At 38.5% G+C, this 18,820-nt stretch overlaps 1 protein-coding gene across 1 annotated transcript in view; it reads left to right on the top strand.

Moving 5' to 3' along the window:
- BRWD1 (bromodomain and WD repeat domain containing 1) overlaps nucleotides 1-18,820 on the top strand; it is a 197,153-nt gene that overhangs the window by 123,090 nt on the left and 55,243 nt on the right. The window contains exons 28-29 of the mRNA XM_007945551.2: nucleotides 6,144-6,255; nucleotides 7,098-7,159. Coding sequence (XP_007943742.2) covers nucleotides 6,144-6,255; nucleotides 7,098-7,159 — 174 coding nt within the window. The remainder of the gene's footprint in view (nucleotides 1-6,143; nucleotides 6,256-7,097; nucleotides 7,160-18,820) is intronic.

The raw sequence follows: 18,820 nt of genomic DNA, 5'->3' as shown, positions 1-18,820 counted from the left end.
TGAGGAATGTCCCTTCTATTCCTATTTTGCTGAGAGTTTTGATCAGAAATGGGTGTTGGATTTTATCAAATGCCTTTTCTGCATCAATTGATATGATCTGTTAATTATCTTTGTGACACTGCTATAATTTAAATTATCCTAGGATCTAAAGTAATCAGAAGGTTGAAAAGTAATTGAAAATTTCACACTGAAAATCTTTTGGTATATTAGAATATTTTACCTGTTCTGTCATACTAACTCAGATTTAAATGAGGGGACTTAAGGAAACCATTTTTCTTTAAAAATAAAAAAAAAACCCACACTAATATCTTCATAGCCATCTGATCATAAAAAAAAAAATTACCTCAGTTTAGTACTAAAGTGGTTGAATGTTATGTTCGTGGTTACTATTTAAGGAGAGTGAGAGTGCACTTGTTTTGGCTGTGTAGATCGTTAATCTCCTTAGGATATAATTGATTACTGTAATTCTAAAACCAAACAAACTATAGCGATCCTTTGGAACAGAGTAGAACTGTCCCCTGCGATTTCAGTTTCAGAAGCAAACTGGCTCATCTTTTTCCCATGGAGTGGATGGTGGGTTTGAATCACCATATTCTGTTTAGCAACTGAATGCTTTTATCACTATGTTCTCAGAGCTCCTTAATTTGTAATTGGGCAAAGTAATACCAGTTAGCAACTGGAGTACCTGTTTCACAGGTGTACATATGTTACTCTTCAGTGTGGAAAGCTATCTGAGGAGCTCATGTGTTGAGTTTGACTTCAGTAGATTAGTATTATTTGTTCTACTTTTATCAATTCCTGGTCTCATACTGAGTTTTATGATGAATGCTAAGGGTTACTCAGACTGTGTCATCTGGTATTGCTGCTGTTGTTGTTAGGTACTATTGTATCGTCTCTGACTCATAATGACCCTGTGTACAACAGAACAAAACACTGCTTGGTCCTGTACCAGCCTCATGATCCCTACTATACCTGAGCCCATCGCTGCAGCCACAGTGTCAGTCCATCTTGTTGAAGGGCTTCCTGTTTTGTTGACCCTATACCTTACCAAGCATGACATGCTTTTCCAGAGAATGGTCCCTTCAGACAATATGACCAAAGTAGGTGAGATGAAGTCTGGCCACTGTCGCTTCCAAGGAACATTCTCACTGTACTTCTTCCAGGACAGATTTGTTAGTTGTATTAGCCGTCCACGGAACTTTCAGCATTCTTTTGCCAACACCGAGACGCAAAAGCATCAACTCTTCTTTGGTCTTCCTTAGTCATTGTCCAGCTCTCACATGCATATGACGCAATTGAAAATACCACGGCTTGGGTTAGGTGCATCTTAGTCTTGAAGGAGATATCTTTGCTCTTCGGCACTTGATTGGCCCAGTGCAAAATGTCTTTTGATGTCTTGACTGCTGCTTCCATTGGTGTTGATTGTAGAACCAAATAATATAAAGTGTTTGACAACTTCAGTCTTTTCTCTATCTATTGTGATGCTGCTTATTGGTCCAGTGGTGAGGATTTTTGTTTTCTTTATATTGAGGTACAATCCATACTTAAGACTGTAGTGTTTAATCTTCATCAGTAAGTGCTCCAAGTCATCCTCACTTTCAATAAGTAAAGTTGTATTGTCTGCATAGCTCAGGTTGTTAATGACCTTCCTCCAATTCTGATGCCACATTCTTCTTCATATAGTCCAGCTTCTTAGATTATTTGCTCAGCTTACGGATGGAATAGGTATGGTGAAAGGACACAACCCTGACGCACCCCCTTCCTGATTTTAAACCATGCAGTATCCTCTTGTTCTGTTCTAATGACAGCCTCCTGGTGTATGTTCAGGTTCCTCATGAGTATAATTAAGTGTTCTGGAGTTCCCATTCTTCTCAATGTTATCTTTAATTTGTTATGATCTATACATTGGATGCCTTTGCATAGTCAGTAAAACACAAGTAAATGTCTTGCTTTGAGCCATGATCCATCTGACATCAGCTATGATATTCCTCACTCCACATCCCCTTTTGAATCCAGCTTGCATATATGGAAGTTCTCTGTCATCTGGTGTACACATCCTTAAATACTATTGAGGCTTCATTAGTAAATCTTCCTCATCTCTGCTGCCTTTTTCTATGAAATACTACAAATAAGTAAATTTTTAACTTCTCTAATATGCCATACTTTGAATGAAAGATTGTCAGAGAGGGTGGCATCTCTAAACATAGACTATTTTTAATGGTTAGCACAAGTACAGTAATCAGGGTTATCTGGGGACTAGTGGTAGAGGGGGAGCTCTCTCTGGTAGCATAGTGCTAACCAGAAGGCTGGCGGTTCAAACCCACCAGCCACTCCTCAGAAGGAAGGTTGGGCAATCTACTTCCGTAGTGATACGGCCTCAAATCCAAGGAGGGGTCGCTATGAGTAGGGTCCGACTCAATGGCATATAACAACAACAACACCACAACACTGGTAGAGGAAATTTTTTTGTTTTGAAGGAAAACACGTAGCCAAAAAAAAAAAAGAGAAATGAAACGGCTGGAACTTATAGAAGTTACCGTGTCATATAGCCATGTCCTAGAGAAATTTAAAGCTTCCTATGTGCAAAAAGGACAAGGAGGCCACATGTTCTGACCTCCTCTAACCCTGCAAGAGGAAGACAGAATGACTATCAGCAATCCAAGGCCTATTCCTGCAAGGCCAGACATGCCACCTCCCTCCAGCCCTTTCACCAACTGTTCCTCCCAAAGCATCCACCATCTCTCTCCTGGGTTCCATAATTCACTGCAGTGGCCACACAGAACTCACAGATTACGGGGTTTATTAGGGAAGCACCAGGCTACAATTCAAGTTCAGGAAAAATGCTCAGTCTCTCTCCCAGCCCACATTCTCTCTCCTAACAGTCTCTCTCAGTCTCTCTCCCAACAGTGAGTATCCCTTGGTATCTCACTCAGCAATGTGTGTCTGTTGCGTCTCTTTCAGGAGCGCGTGTCTCTTTCAGCAGTCTTCCTCAGCCAGCAGTCAGAGTTCTGCCTCTAGGAGGCCTCCTTTTGAGCTTGGCAGAGTGGCCAAACCAACCAATCATAACAGCAGAATTCTAAGCACTTGAGAGTGAGCCTGCCATAACAGTGCATTGTGCCACACCCAACAGAAATAACCCAGGTGGATAACATTTACAATCAGAAGCTCCTCAGTTGCTCATTCTACCACTGAGTTTACAATGACTTACGGGTAGAAAAGCCATACTAAGTAATTTACTACACTGCACTATGGTACTGTATTTTTTGAACCCCATTGAGATGTACGTTGTTGTTAACTGTTGTCAGGTTGACTCCTAAGTCATGGTGACCCCATGCGCAGCAGAATGAAATAATGGATTGTGCTGTTGTGATCTGTAGGGTTTCATTGACTAAGTTTCAGAAATAGGTGGTCTTTACAGTTTATCTCAGTCTGGAATCTCTGCTGAATCCCGTTCAGCATCATAGCAACACACAAGCCAAGTTACATGCTTTTCATTTTATTCTGTTAACAATTGTATTTCAATTTTATTTTTAAACTTGATTCTCTGCAGCTAAACTATAGAGAATTCTCTATAGCCTCTTGTTATTTAGTGGATTTTGTTTTATTTTTGTAGTTGGGAAATTACTATACTGTGTACTATATTTTGTATACAAAAATCTTAATTTTTACTACCCCATAATTATGATCTACTTGTTGACCTAGAGTTTTGAGCAGTATAGGTAGAGAAAGTTGCTTGTGTCCATTTTCATTACATAAATGTTGGTGTTGGACTGAAGAGATATTTTATCTGAACTGAAATGATCTTCTGGTTTTAGATAATTAGAAAATAATATGGTTACAGTCAGGAATGTTTATGTTAAATTAGATTATGTATGTTAGAGAATAAAAAAATCACAGTGCTGCCTCAAATTATTAGCGTACGGCACCATTCCTGTTCTCTTTTGAAAGATTTCTATTTCTGAAGTATTGTTTTAGATCACCTTTGAAAGAAATATCATTTAAGGTAGACTTAACTTTATTAAGGGTAGAAATGAGTAAAAGTCTGAGACCTATACTAGTTTCTGGTGATTTTGACCATATCTCCATAATGACCATATCTTTCTTGTTACCTGTAAAAATCATGCTTATATAAATGTGAAAAAATATTAAGGCCTTTGATATATGTAGCTATAGTAGCTATGGTATTGTTTTTTATTTCTAAACCTTTATAGAATTCACAGTAAACATACTTTAGTCAAGATTATTTATTGGTTCATCTTGTAAATATTATTTTTCTTGGGTGGTATAATGTAGTTTTATTTTTGGCTGATAATTGTTTTTGTAAAACTTGAGGAAAGAACTGTTTTTATCTAGCAAACAATCCTTTATGCTTTATACATGATTCTTTTTGTTGTGTTTTGAAAAAAGTTGGGTCAGAGGAAAGGAAGGAAAATGGTCATTATATAATCATCTGGTTTCCTTTGTAATCTGTAAAACAAATATTGAAGTGCAATTTCCTTTCTGAGTAGAAGTATTAGGTTTAGTTGTAGTTATTAATAATTTAGAAATCTATACAACCTAAAGCCAAATGAATTTTTTTTCTCATTTTGTTCTTGGTTTGTCTAGAAGCCCTCCTGAAGTCTGCTTCCTTACTTTTATGCTGTAGTAAGGTTGTGAGATACGTGCATGTTTGTGTCATTTTCTTAAATAACAAATATGTAAGGTTTTTAGATATGATTTTTACTGTGTGAACTAGAACACTGTTTTCTGTAGAATCATATAGTAAACAACTGTTAAAAAATCATCATTGTTTTATTCTTTAACCAAAAAAAAAGCTAAACTCGCTAATGTCAAGTCTGTTCTGACTCATAGCGACCCCTCCTTGAGTTTTTTAGGGGGTCTCACTTCTGGAGTAGATTGCCCAGTCTTCCTTCTGAGGAGTAGCTGCTGGGTTTGAACTGCCAGCCTTCTGATTAGCAGTTACGTGCCTTAGGCACTCTTTGTTGTTGTTGTTGTTGTTATGTGCCGTCAAGTCAGCCCTGACTCATAGCGACCCCTCCTTGGGTTTCCGAGGCAGTGTCACTACGGAAGTAGGATTGCCCAACCTTTCTTCCGAGGAGTGGCTGGTGGGTTTGAACCGCCAGCCGTCTGGTTAGCAGGCAAGTGTCTTAGCCACTATGCTACCAGAGGCACTCTTTAGGAAATGTTAATCCATTTAATAAATATATGTATTTAATACATTTACGTTAAACAACTGTATATCATTTGTACACATTTTTATGAAAGATTTATAAATTGTGGTAAACTTAGTTCTTCCCTTCATGTTGTAAAATATAATAGAACTTATATGGGGATAGGTTTTTGGGCCCTCGTAGTGCCTAAGGCATTTGACTGCTAACCAGAAGGCTGGTGGTTCAAACCTACCAGCCACTCCTTGGTAGGAAGATTGGGCAATATATTTCCGTAGAGATACTGCCTCGGAAATCCAAGGAGGGGTTGCTGTGTGTCGAATTGACTTGATGACAGTGAGTTTGGTTTGAATAAATAAAGGAGCTCTGATGGCATAGTGGATAAGGCACGTGACTGCTAACCAGAAGGTCAGTGGTTCAAACTTACCAGCTGCTCCATGGAAGGAAGACGAGGATATCTGCTTCCGTAAAGATTCACAGCCTTTGGAAACCCAGTGGAGGTCACTGTGAGTTAGAAACAACTCTATGGCAGTGAGTTTAGGAGCTCTCATGGCATAGTGCCTAAGGCATCTGACTGCTAACCAGAAGGCTGGAGGTTCAAAACCCACCAGCCACTCCTTGGAAGGGAGGATTGGGCAATCTCCTTCTATAGAGACACCACCTCAGAAACCCAAGGAGGAGTTGCTGTGAGTCGCAATCGATTCCACAGCAATGAGGTTTTTTTTTTTTTTTTTTTTAAATAAAATAAAACATAGTTGTAAACCATTTTAGTGTGTTATGTTTTATGGCTTCAATAAATTGCTGAGTGCAGCATTATAGCAACTGCTGGGGAGCAGGGAAGGATGGCTTGTTTTAATGTAAATATTTACTTTATTTAGGTTTTGTCTGTAGTCATATTTTATAAGTTTAAAAGATTAATAAATGTAAAGAAATGTTAGCAAATCCATGTCTCAGAGTTGATAATTTCTCTTATAGGTGACAGATTCCGCTCTATAATTGATGACGCTTGGTGGTTTGGAACAGTGTTAAGTCAAGAACCATATCAGCCACAATATCCTGATAGTCATTTCCAGTGTTACATTGTTAGGTTTGTATATAGATGAAAATACTCATCTACAAACATTTGTTCAGTGTGGCAGGTTGTTGTATAACTAAGACATTTCAGGTTAAAAGTAATACAGTTTAATCTGTCATCAAGTCGTGTCAGTCTGAGCTCTTGACATGTCTTTCACATATTCCCTGAGTGCTCCCTTTGCTTGAAGTTCTGCTCTTTTCATATGGACTATCTCTGAAGCCTTGTAATTATTTCTCTACCTAATACTGTCAGGAAGCTCTGGTGGCGTAGTGCCTAAGGCATTTGACTGCTAACCAGAAGGCTGGTGGGTTAAACCCACCAGCCACTCCTTGGAAGGAAGGTTGGGCAATCTATTTTCGTAGTGATACTGCCTCAGACACCCAAGGAGGGGGTTGGTATGAGTTGGATCTGACTCGACGGCAATGAGTTTGGTTTTTGGCTTATTTTAATACTGTCAGGGTCATACTTCAGAAACAGGTGTTTTATCATTTTCCCTTGCTTAAAGAAATCTGTGATACCTTTTTGTTGGTTGTGCAATAAAGTCCACAGCGTGACATTCAGTGCCTTGACATTTTGTCTTTGACTTTTTTCCTTACTTGCTGTGAGTACTGACCCCATAGAATTTCTTGCTTTGCCCTTGAACCTGCCATACATTCTTTATGCATGTCTATGTATCTTTTTTTTTTTTTTAAATAAAAGTTACCATTAAGATTTCATTGCTACAGTTAAGTTGATTTTCACATTTTCTGTCTTTTTATTTACTCACATGAGTTTTCTACCTATTAGCTACATTGTGTCCTTATGAAAGACTAACCAAACTTTTTTTTTTTTTTCTCTCCTGGTGGGTTTATCAGATGGGACAATACTGAAATTGAAAAACTTAGCCCATGGGACATGGAACCAATTCCTGATAATGGTATGTAAAATTAATTGTTTACTAGATGAATGTATTGTATCTTTATATAATTTTTTAAAAATTTTTATTGTTATTTGGGTAAAAGTTTGCAGAGCAAACTTTATCAAATTATATTTGATAAATTAATTTAATTACATTAATTTATAATATTAATTATATTAATTAATTCTATTTGATTAATTTAGCAAATTATATCATCCATACAGCAGCTCACATACACTTTGTCTCATGACATTAACTACAATTTATCACAGTGCAACAGCTTCCCTCCCAACTCCTCCCAGCAGTTACCTCTTTCCTGTGTCCTTCCCTCCCATGCACTCCTGCCCCCTGAGCTGTCTCCCTGTGCATACACAGCCCTTCTGTTCTCCCATGATTGATCTTTCCAAGGAGTGTGTAGCTACCTATTGTAAATGTTCAACTCATATGCTTGTTTTTTGTTTGGTGGCGTAGTGCCTAAGGCATTTGACTGCTAACCAGAAGGCTGGTAGTTCAGACCCACAAGCCAGTCCTTGGAAGGAAGGTTGGGCAGTCTACTTCTATAGTAATACTGACTTGGAAACCTGAGGGGAGGAGTTGCTATGAGTCAGATCCAACTCAATGGCACTGAGTAGTTTGGTTTTTTTGTTTTTGTTTTTTTTTTTTTTTTTGGAAGCCATAGGAGTGGGTTCAATTCCAGACCTAGAGGGCAACTAGGGGCCTTAGTCGCAGTGGGGCCATCAAGCTCTATCAGACCAGCAAACCTGGTCTTTTTTTGTTTTTAAATGATTTTGAGTTTAAATGTTCCACATTGTTCTCCCACTCTATCCAGGGTCTCCCACAGAGATCTCCCTCCAAGTGGTTGACAGTGGTAGCTGGGCACCATTTAGTTCTTCTGGTCTCATAGTCATATAGGCTGAGGATCGCATGATGTACCAGTTGCTTGGACTAATTGTTTTCATATGTTTTTGGTTTTCTTCATTCTTCTTTGCTCTGGATAAGAAGAGACCCATCGTTGCATCTAGATGGCTGCTTGGAAGCCTTTAAGATCCCAGTTGCTACTTGCCAAAGTAGGGTGTGGAACAATGTTTTTGTGTAGTATGTTATACCAATTGAGCTTGATAACTCCTACAACTATGGTTGTAAGCCTACAGGCCTAACTAACTACTCATTCCCTCTGGGTAACTGGCTGTGGTCTTTATATAATTTTCAATTTTAAAATGTCTGCAGAACATTTGTATTCTTTGAAAAATGTTTTCAAATCATCATAACCTATCATAATATATGGGAGCTCTGGTGGCGAAGTACCTGAGGCACTTGACTGCTAATTAGAAGGCTGGTGGTTCAAACCCACCAGCTAATCCTTGGAAGGAAGGCTGAGCAATCTACTTCATACTGGCTTGGAATCCCAAGGAGGGGATTGGATCTGATTCGATGGCAGTGGGTTTGCTCATAAGGTGAGCATTAATAATAGAAAACAACAGAATTAAGTGTGTTTGGCTAGTTCACTCTTCTCACATTCCAGATTGATGCTGTATTTCAGCATCCCGCTGTGGTTTCCTGTTTATTCTTGATTTAAACTCTCACTGATCACCATATGGCATTCATTTTTTTCCCTCAACCTTACTCTGTTACCCTTGTTCTTCCTTCAAAGAAAGATCTAACTTCTATTTGTCTCCAGCTTTACGTCAACAGTTTGTTTTACTGTGAGTTGTGTATTCTGTTCTTCTGAGAAATAGATGTCCTTGTTCTAAGCCAGCCCTTCCTCAAGTGCTTTAGTTCATTGCTTTTTACTTTCCAAAGGACCTGGTACTTAATATTCACCTTCATTTCTCCATCAATTTTAGCTTCCTTCTTCTCTGGTATGGTAAATTTGTATTAGTTTTCCAAAACACCTTTTATTTGACTTTATTGAACATCTTCAGTAATGGGTTATTTATCTCTTGTGTAAACTTTTTGAAGGAGTGCTCTATATCCCTTGCTTTCAGTTTTTCACTACTAAGTTTTTAAAATCATTAGTCATAAATCTAAAAGGGGAGGAGTGTGGATGAGAACCAAGCCATTTAGCTCTACCCAATGCTTTTATCTGTCTTAGTCTGGAAGCTCCACTGCATCCTGTCCACGTGGGTGACCCTGCTAGTATTTGAAATACTGATGAAATAACTTCTAGCATCATAACATACACAACCACCACAGTATGAAAAACTACTGGATTAGAAAGAGGGATGTGGATAGCTCCACTTCTTAAAAATTGGTCACTGAAAACCTTATAAATAGTAGGGAAAGATTTTCTGATAGACTGCTGGAAGATGAGTCCTGTAGGTTGAAAGGCACTTAAAATACGACTGGGAAAGTGCTGTCTCCTCTAAGTAGAGTCAATCCTTAGTAATAGTGGAGTAAAGCTTTTGGTGATGTGGCACATCATTTGCTGATGTGGCACAACTCAACAAGAGAAGAAACAGCTGCAAACATCCATTAATAATTGGAACATGCAATGTATAGATTATGAATTTAGGAAAATTGGAAGTTGTCAAAAATAAAGTGGAATGCATAAAGATTGATATCCTAGGCATTACTGAACAAAAAAGTACTGATATTAACCATTTTGAATTGGACAGTCAGTCACATGGTCTTTTATGCTGGGAATGACAAAGAGGAGTGCATCACATTCATCATCAAAAAGAACATTTTCAAGATCGTTTCCTGAAGTACAGTGCTGACAATGATAGGCTAATATCCATGTGGCTATATGAAAGAGGAGTTAACACTATTATTCTTCAAATTTATGCATCAACCACTAAAGCCAAAGATGAAGAAATTGAAGATTTTACCAACTTCTGCAGTCTAAAATTGACCAAATGTGAAATCAGTACGTATTGATTATTATTGGTGATCGGAATGTGAAAGTTGGAAATGAAGAAGCATTGGTAGTTAGAAGTTACAGCCTTAGTGATAGAAATGACACTGGAGATTGTATGATAGATTTTTACAAGACCAGTAACTTATTCACAGAAAATGCTTTTTTTTTTTTAAAAAGTAACAAATGGTAACTGAACATGTGAACCTTGCCAGATGGAATACATGGGAAGTGAATTGACTGACTTACATGTATGGAAAGAAATGATGCAATAGCATTACTCAAAACGAGGCCAGGCACTGACTGGAATAGACCATTAATTGCTCATATGCAAGTTCAAGTGGAAGCTGAAGAAAATTAAGTCCACAAGTGCCAAAATATGACTTTGAATATATTGCACATGAATTTAGAAATCATCCCAAAGAGAGATTTGACACAATGAGTACCAAGGACTGAAGACCAAATGAGTTGTGGGATTACATCAAGAACGTCATATGTGAAGAATACAAAAAGTCACTAAAAAGACAGGAAAGGAAGAGAAGACCAAAATATTTGTCATAAGAGACTTTGAAACTTACTCCTAAATGGAGAGTTGTTGTTGTTAGGTGTTGTCGAGTCATTTCCAACTCATAGTGATGCCATGCACAGCAGAACGAAACATTGCCTGATCCTGTGCCAGCTCCATGATCCCTGCTATACGTGAGCCCATCATCGCAGCCACCACGTCAACCCATCTCGTTGAAGGCCTTCCCCTCTTTCGTCGTCGACCCTCCACCTTACCAAGCATGACGTCCTTCTCCAGGAAATGGTCCCTTCTGACAACCAAAGTAGGTGAGATGAAGTCTGGCCATTCTTGCTTCTAAGGAGCATTTCGGCTGCACTTCCTCCAGGACAGATCTGTTAGTTCTTTTAGCAGTCCATGGTACTTTGATCATTCTTCACCAGCACCACAACTCAAAAGCTTCAACTCTTTTTTGGTCTTCCTTATTCATTGTGCAGCTCCCACATGCATACAAGGCATAAATGGAGAGTAGCTAAAGCAAATGGAGGAAATGATGAAATAAAAGAGCTGAACAGAAGACTTCAAAGACCAGCTTTAGAGGACAAAGTGTAAAGTATTATAATGAAATATACAAAGACTAGGAATTGGAAAATCAAAAGGGACAGTTGCTGTTTCTCAAGTGGAAAGAACTGAAGAAAAACATTGAAGCTTCGAGTTGTGATATTTAAGAATTCTATGGGCAAAAGATTGAACAATGGAGGAAGCATCAAAAGAAGATGGAAGGCATACTGTACCAAAAAAATTAGTTGATGTTCAACCGTTTCAGGAGCTAGAACATGATCAGGAACTTACAGTATTGAGGAAAATGTCCAAGCTGCATTATAGGCATTGCTGAATAACAATAATATATGAATTGACAGAATACCAATTGAGATGTTCTGACAAACAGATGCAGCTAGATGAAGATAACTACCTGGCTTGTGATTACCTGGTAAACTGATTAGAAGAGATACATATTTGAGCCATAGTTCATTTTTTTTAAAAAAAATGGTATTTAAAAATCAAAATCTGGGTATTTGTTGTACACCCCTGTTACTTACTGTTTTTAAAATAGCTTTAGAAAACAATTTCTGTCTAGTCACTTCTGACCCATAGTGACACTCTTGTGTGTCAGAGTAGAAGTCTTGCATAGGATTTTCAATGACAAGTTTTTTTGGAAGTAGATTATTAAGCCTTTCTTTTAAGGCATTTTTGAGTGAACTTGAACCTCTACCTTTTCAGTTAGCAGCCAAGCATATTAACCAGGGACTCTTACATAGATTTATTGAGATGTTATTCCCATACAATAAATTTCATTCAGTAAAAGTACTTTTAGTATATTTACAGAATTATGCAGCCATTACCACATCAATTTTGGAACATTTTTATCACTCTACAAAGAAACCTTGCAGTTCTTTGGCTACCAGCTCACAGTCTCTCCATCCTTCAATCCTAGGCAGCTGCATCAATCTCTCTATCCTCCATTCCTAGGCAACTGCTAATCTGTTTTCTGCCCCTATAGATTTGTGCCTATTCTGAGCATTTCAGATAAAGGAAATTACACAAAGTTTCACCGAGTGTGTCTGGCTTCTTTCACTGAGCATAATATTTCCATGGTTCATTGATGTTGTAGCATGCATCAGTGCTTCTGTTTCTTTTTCTTGATCAATTTTATTCCGTTGTGTGGATTTATCATTTTATTATCCATTCATTAAGTTTCTGGATGTTTGGGTTTGTTCCAGTTTTTTGGCTATTATGAACAGTGTTGTTGTGAACATTCATATACACATTTTTGTGTCAATGTATGTTTTTATTTCTCTTGGTTATATACTTACGAGCTGAATTGTTGGGTCATGTGGTAACTATGTTTAACATTTTGAGAAATTGCTGGACTGTTTCCTACACCTACATCATTTTACATTCCCAGTGTCATTGTATATAAAGCTTGCTATTTCTTAACATTGTCACTAATACTTTTCTTTACCCCCTTAAAATTAAAACTATGCTAGTGGGTTGGCAGTGGCATGTTGCTGAGGTTTCTGACATCGCTGCCCATTCTGTTTGGTTTAAGTTAATCTGTCTTTCTTTTCATTATGGTTCTTATTCTGATTCTTTTCCTGCCTTGTAATATTTTATGTGATACCAGACATTGTGACTTTTATGTTGTTGTGTGATAAGAGATTTTTTTCTGTTCCTCTGAATATTCTTAAAGTTTGTTTTGTTGTGACACAGTTACTTGACAACTGCTTTATCTTTTTGGGCCTTGCATTTAAGGATTATTAGGTGGGACTGGAATAGTGCTTGGTATAGGATCAATTTCCTACTAGTGAGGCAAATCTCTTCTGTAATCTTCATCCAGTGCTCCTTGAATCATAAATTTTTCCAATTTTGCTGCTGGGAGCAGGAAGCATTCCTTGCTTTTTTGGGGACCAGTCCTTGTTACCACTAATTATTTCATTTGGTTCTTTCCTGAGTGCCAGTAATTTTTTTCACATCCGTGTGTTTTTGTTATGTTAGGTGTTATCAAGTTAATTTCTGCTCACAGTAACCCTGTGTACAATAGAACAAACCGCTACTCAGTCCTGCGCCATCCTCACAGTCATTGCTATATTTGAGCCTGTTGTTGGCAGCCACTGTGTCATTCCATCTCCTTAAGGGTCTTAATCCTTTTCGGTGACCCTCTACTTTATCAAAAGAGCTCTGGTGGTGTAGTGGTTAAAGCATTTGGCTGTTAACCAAAAGGTTGGTTGGTGGTTTGAACCCACGAGGAGCTCCATGGGAGAAAGATGAGGTAACCTGTTTCCTCATAAAGATTTACAGCTTTGGAAACTGGGGAAATTCTACTTTGTACTATTGGGTCCTTATGAATGGAGAGTGTCGATATTGCAATCTTTACTTTACCAGTCACTATATCCTTCTCCAGAGACTGGTTCCTCCTAAAGTTTGAGAGACCAAGTCTGGCCATTGTCTTTTTTAAGAAGCATTCCAGCTATATTACTACTAAGGCAGACTTTGTTCTTCTTGCAGTCCATGGTTGTCATGGATTGAATTGTGTTCCCCCAAAATAATGTGTCTACTTGCCTGGGCCGTGATTCTCAGTGGTTTGACAGTTATGTAATGATGTAATGTGGCAGGTAATGTCTCCCCTCAATGTGATATGATAAGCCAATCAGTTGTAAGAAGATTAGGGTAGGATGCTGCTAAAGGGGCTGGGAAGAGGCATCTTTTGACCTCCTCTCTGGAGGAGAGGAGGAGACACTTGACTGCTAACCAGAACTTCTGCTAACCACCAGAACCACTTGACTGCTAACCACCAGCCACTTCTTGGAAGGAAGGTTGGGCAGTCTACTTCCGTAGTGATACTGCCTTAGAAACCCACGGAGGGGTTGCTGTGAGTCAGTCAGGTCTGACTCTACGGCACATAACAACAACAGCTACACAAGACGAAGATGGACTCACCATCAGTAGCCCAAGGCCTGTTCCTTTGAGGCCAGACATGCTGCCACCTTCCAGCCCACTTAACAACCTTGCAACCAACTGTCCCTCCCGTGGCACCCACCACCTCTTTGCTGGATTTGATAATTCACTGCAGTGGCTACACAGAACTCACAGATTAAGGGGTTTATTAGGGAAGCAATAGGCTATAATTCAAGTTCAGGAATGTGGTCAGGATACAGTTCCTTCCTTGATCAAGACAGTCTCTCTTTTGCTGTATCCTTACCATGCCTCTCTGGCTCTTGGCCTCCTGTCCTGGCCTCTGCCTCTGTGGGCCAGGTAAGCCTGCTGCTTTCTCCTATGCCTCTTGGTTCCACTGCCATTGTTTCTCACTGGGCATCTCTCTCAGCTGGCAGTGAGATTTTCCCTCTGCTTCTAGGAGGGCTCATTTTAAGCCTTTCAGATTGGCAAAACTAACCAATCCCAACATCAAAGTTATACACACCTGCAAGAGTGCAGACTTTCCCAGAAGATTACTTTGCAGTTGCTCCAACAGAAATACCCCAGGTAGATGACTTTAACAATCAGGAGTTCAAAAGCAGCTAATTAGTTGCTCAGGGCAAATTCCCCCACAGAGTTAAATTGCCAGTCTCATTATAGGAAATGACTACTACCAGCTGCCCAGCCAAGTGATGAATGTTTGCATCGTCCCACCCAGTAGTCTGGTAGGAGTTACAAAGACTATGGCTAGAAAAGCTATACCATGCAATTCACCACGTTGCAGATGCAAAACTCTTAATCCTATCACAGCCCTCATCTTATGTATAGGGTGTGGCCTGCAAAGGTTTCTTCCTTTTTTCCTATAAGAGATAAAAGGGAAAATAAGCCAGCAGAGAGAGGGAGTCTTACTACCACCAAGAAAGAAGAGCTGGTAGTGGAGCGTGTCCTTACACTGGGATCCTTCTAGGACCTAGAAACACAAAGAGAAACCCTTCCTTTAGAGCTCAAACTCTGAACTCAGACTTCTAGGCTTCTAAACTGTGAGAGAATAAATTGCTGTTTGTTAAAGCCATCCACTTGTACTGTTCCTGTTACAGCAGCACTAGATAACTAAGACAGTGGTATATTCAGTATTATTTGCTAACACCACAATTCAAATGAATCGATTCTTTTGTGTTATTCCTTACTTATTAATCCAGCTTTCACATGCATATGAAGCTATTGAAAAGCCATTGGCTTTGGTCACATGTAGATTAGCCTTCAGAATGACATCTTTGTTCTTTAACACTTTAAAAGGGGTCCTTTGTAGCAGATTTGCCCGATGCAAATCATTTGATTTCCTTTTTTTTTTTTTTTTAATTGTATCATATTATTTATTAGGTCTTCTTGATGAGTCTCACATTACTGTTTTTGTACATATTACAACAAATAATGTGGTCAGAAGTTTTTGATAATCTTTGTATTTTAATTAGTCTCTTTCTAATTGATGTGAAACAATATAATGTCATTTGATTTTTTGACTGCTTCTTCCATGGGTGTTGATTGTGCATCCAAATAATAAAATGAAATCCTTGACAACTTCAGTCTTTTTCCGTTTTTCATGATGATGCTTATTAATCCACTTTGTGAGGATTTTTGTTTTCTTAATGCTGAGGTATAATCCATACTGAAGGTTGCAGTCTTTGATCTCCATCATTAAGTGCTTTTCAAGTCATCTTCACTTTCAGCAAGCAAAGTTGTGTCATCTGCATATCACAGGTACTTAATGAGTCTTCCCCCAATCTTGATGCCACGTTCTTCTTCCTATAGTGCAGCTTCTCGGATCATTTGCTCAGCACACAGATTGAATAAGGATGGTGAAAGGATATAGCCTTGATGTACTGCCTTCCTAATTTTAAAACATGCATTATCCCCTTGTTGTGTGTTTGAATGACAGGCTCCTGGTCTATGTATGTACAGGTTCCTCATGAGCACAATTAAGTGTTCTGGAATTCCTGTTCTTCTCAGTGTTATCCATAACTTGTTATGATCCACACAATCGGGTGCTTTTGCATAGTCAATAAAACACAAGTAAACATCTTTTTGTTGGATGTTGGATATTGATTGTGGAGCCATGTAATATGAAATCTTTGACAACTTCAAACTTTTCTCCATTTTTCATGATCCAGAGGTGAGGATTTTCATTTTCTTTATATGGAGATATAATTCATACAGCAGACTGGTGTCTTTAATCTTCATCAATAAGTACTTCAAGTCACCTTCACTTTCAGCAAGTCAGGTTGTGTTGTCTGCATATAGCACATATAGCAGGTTGTTGATGAGTCTTTTTCCAATCATGATGCCATATTCTTTTTCATATAGTCCAACTTCTCAGATTGTTTGCTCAGCAACACAGATTGAATAAGTATGGTGAAAGGAGACAACCCTGATGTGTCAAAAAAGCACAGGTAAACATCTTTCTGGTAGTCTTTGCTTTAAGCCAGGATCCTTCTGACATCAGCAGTGATATTTCTAGTTCTGTGTCCTCTTCTGGATACAGCTTGAATTTCTGGAAGTTCCTTGTTACTACACTGCTATAAACATTTTTGAATTATCTTCAGCCAGATTTTAAGTGCGTATGAGATTAATGATGTTGTTTGATAATTTGTACATTTTGTTGGAATGTTCCACATTTCTTCGGGATGGGCACAAATACGGATCTCTTCTAGTCAGTTGGCCAGGTAACTGTTTTCCAAATTTCCTGGCATAGACAAGTAAATGCCTCCAGAGCTGCATCCGTTTGTTGAAACATTCCAGTGGTTGTTCTGTCAATTCCTGGAGCCTTGTTTTTTGACAGTTCCTTCAGTGTAGCTTGCATTTCTTTCTTCAGTGCCATCCATTCTTGATAATATGCTACCTCCTGAAATGGTTGAATGTCAAGAAATTCTTTCTGTACAGTGACTTTGTGTATTCTTCCCATATATATATGTATATACATATGTGTATATATATATACACACACGTATACATATACATCTCTATATATATGTTGTTATGTTGTGCTGTCAAGTTGGACCCGACTCATAGCAACCCCTCTTTGGGTTTCTGAGACGGTATCACTATGGAAATAGATTGCCCAACCTTCCTTCCAAGGAGTGGCTGGTGGGTTCAAACCACCAGCCTTCTGGTTAGCAGTCAAGTGCCTTAGGCACTACGCTACCAGACCTCTTGTGTGTGTGTGTGTATGTATGTATGTATAAATTGTGCTTTGGGTGCAAATTTGCAAAGCATATTTGTTTTATATTCAACAGTTCATGTTGATTTCATTGCCCCAGTTACCATCCTCAACCATAAAATACTTTCTTCCCTATGACTACCCCTGCCTTGTGCCTTTCTTATATGTGGATACCTGTCAGTCTAGCTTTCTGTCTATGTGAGTACTGCCCTTCTGATGTCTCATGGCTAATTGCTCTAAGTGGTGCATCTCTGTAGAGTAGGTGGGTGCACTGCCATGGGGTAGGTATTCTGCACATGGATCTTTCTGCTATTGAGCTGAGAGGTAATTCATGGAAGTGAGTCCATTTGTAGGCTCTAAGGGTAACCGAGGGCTTCCACAGACTTGTTTTTATTTTTTTCAGCCTCAAGTTGAACTTGCATATGAGCAGGTCATGGTATGTTCCGTAGTCATCTCCTTCCCTTGTGTTGGCTGATGGTATATGAACTTCTCCATCACCTCTTTCCATAGGTGCAGTTGATTTGATTTCTGTTTATTCAGTCTGGTGAGGTTCATGTGTATTGTTGCTGTTTCTGTTAGTGAAAAAAGGTATTTGCAGTGAATAAGTCGTTGGTCTTGCAAAATTCTGTCATGATCTTTGGAGTAATTTCTATCACCAAGGCTCTATTTTCTAACTACCAGTGGTTCTTCTGTGTTTGCAACTTTCATATTCCAATACCAGCAATAATCAATTTATTTAATTTCAGACTAAAGAAGCTGGTAAAAATCTTCAACTTCTTCACCTTTGGCTTTGGTGATTGGTGCATAAATTTGAATATAGTTGTATTAACTGGTCTTCTTTGTAGGCATGTGATCCTATCACTGACAGCATTGTACTTCAGGATAGATCTTGAAATGTTCTTTTGATGATAAATGTGATGCCAGTTAATTCCTGGCATAGTAGACCCTATGATTGTCTGATTCAGAATGACCAGTAGCAGTCCATTTTAGCTCACTAATGCCTAGATATTGATCTTTACATGTTTTATTTCATTTTTGACAACTTCAAATTTTCCTATTCCCAATTCCTACATTCTTTGTTCCCATCATCAATGAATCTTTGCAGCTGTTTCTCCCCATTTTGAGCCATGACCCTTCAGCAAACGAAGGTCCCGAAAGCTTTACTCCATCCATGTCATTCAGGTGGACTCTGTAGCTTTTCCCCCTGTCACATTTGGAGTGCCTTCTGACCTGAGAGCCTCATCTTCTGGCACTTTATCAGACAGTATTTCACAGCTCTTCATAAAGTTTTCTAGTAACGTATCAGACCATGTTTCATTAGATAATGGCGGTAGCATTAAATAACTTTTATATAGTTCTAGAATATCATAGCAAATTTATGATTGGTTTTAGCAAAAGTATTTTAAGTCTGTTTTTAAATAAATAAATGGTAAAGTAAAATAATAAATTTGCATAGAGAGAACATTTTAAACAGTAGGGAAAGGCAGAATAAAACTAAGTTAATTGCACTCTGTTATTTCTCAGCATCCCCCCCAACACCCCTACACAAGCACTTTACTGAGTCTCTCTCCAAAATAACTACTTTTTGGTTTTCTAGGATTACTTTTGGTTGTTGCTGACACAAATGGTATCATA

This window comes from Orycteropus afer, unplaced genomic scaffold (genome assembly GCF_000298275.1).
Source record: "Orycteropus afer afer isolate SDZICR_OR568_19922 unplaced genomic scaffold, OryAfe1.0 scaffold00137, whole genome shotgun sequence".
Lineage (NCBI taxonomy): Eukaryota > Metazoa > Chordata > Mammalia > Tubulidentata > Orycteropodidae > Orycteropus > Orycteropus afer.
Note: the sequence above shows the minus strand (reverse complement) of the source record. Positions and strands in the feature narration are given on the sequence as shown.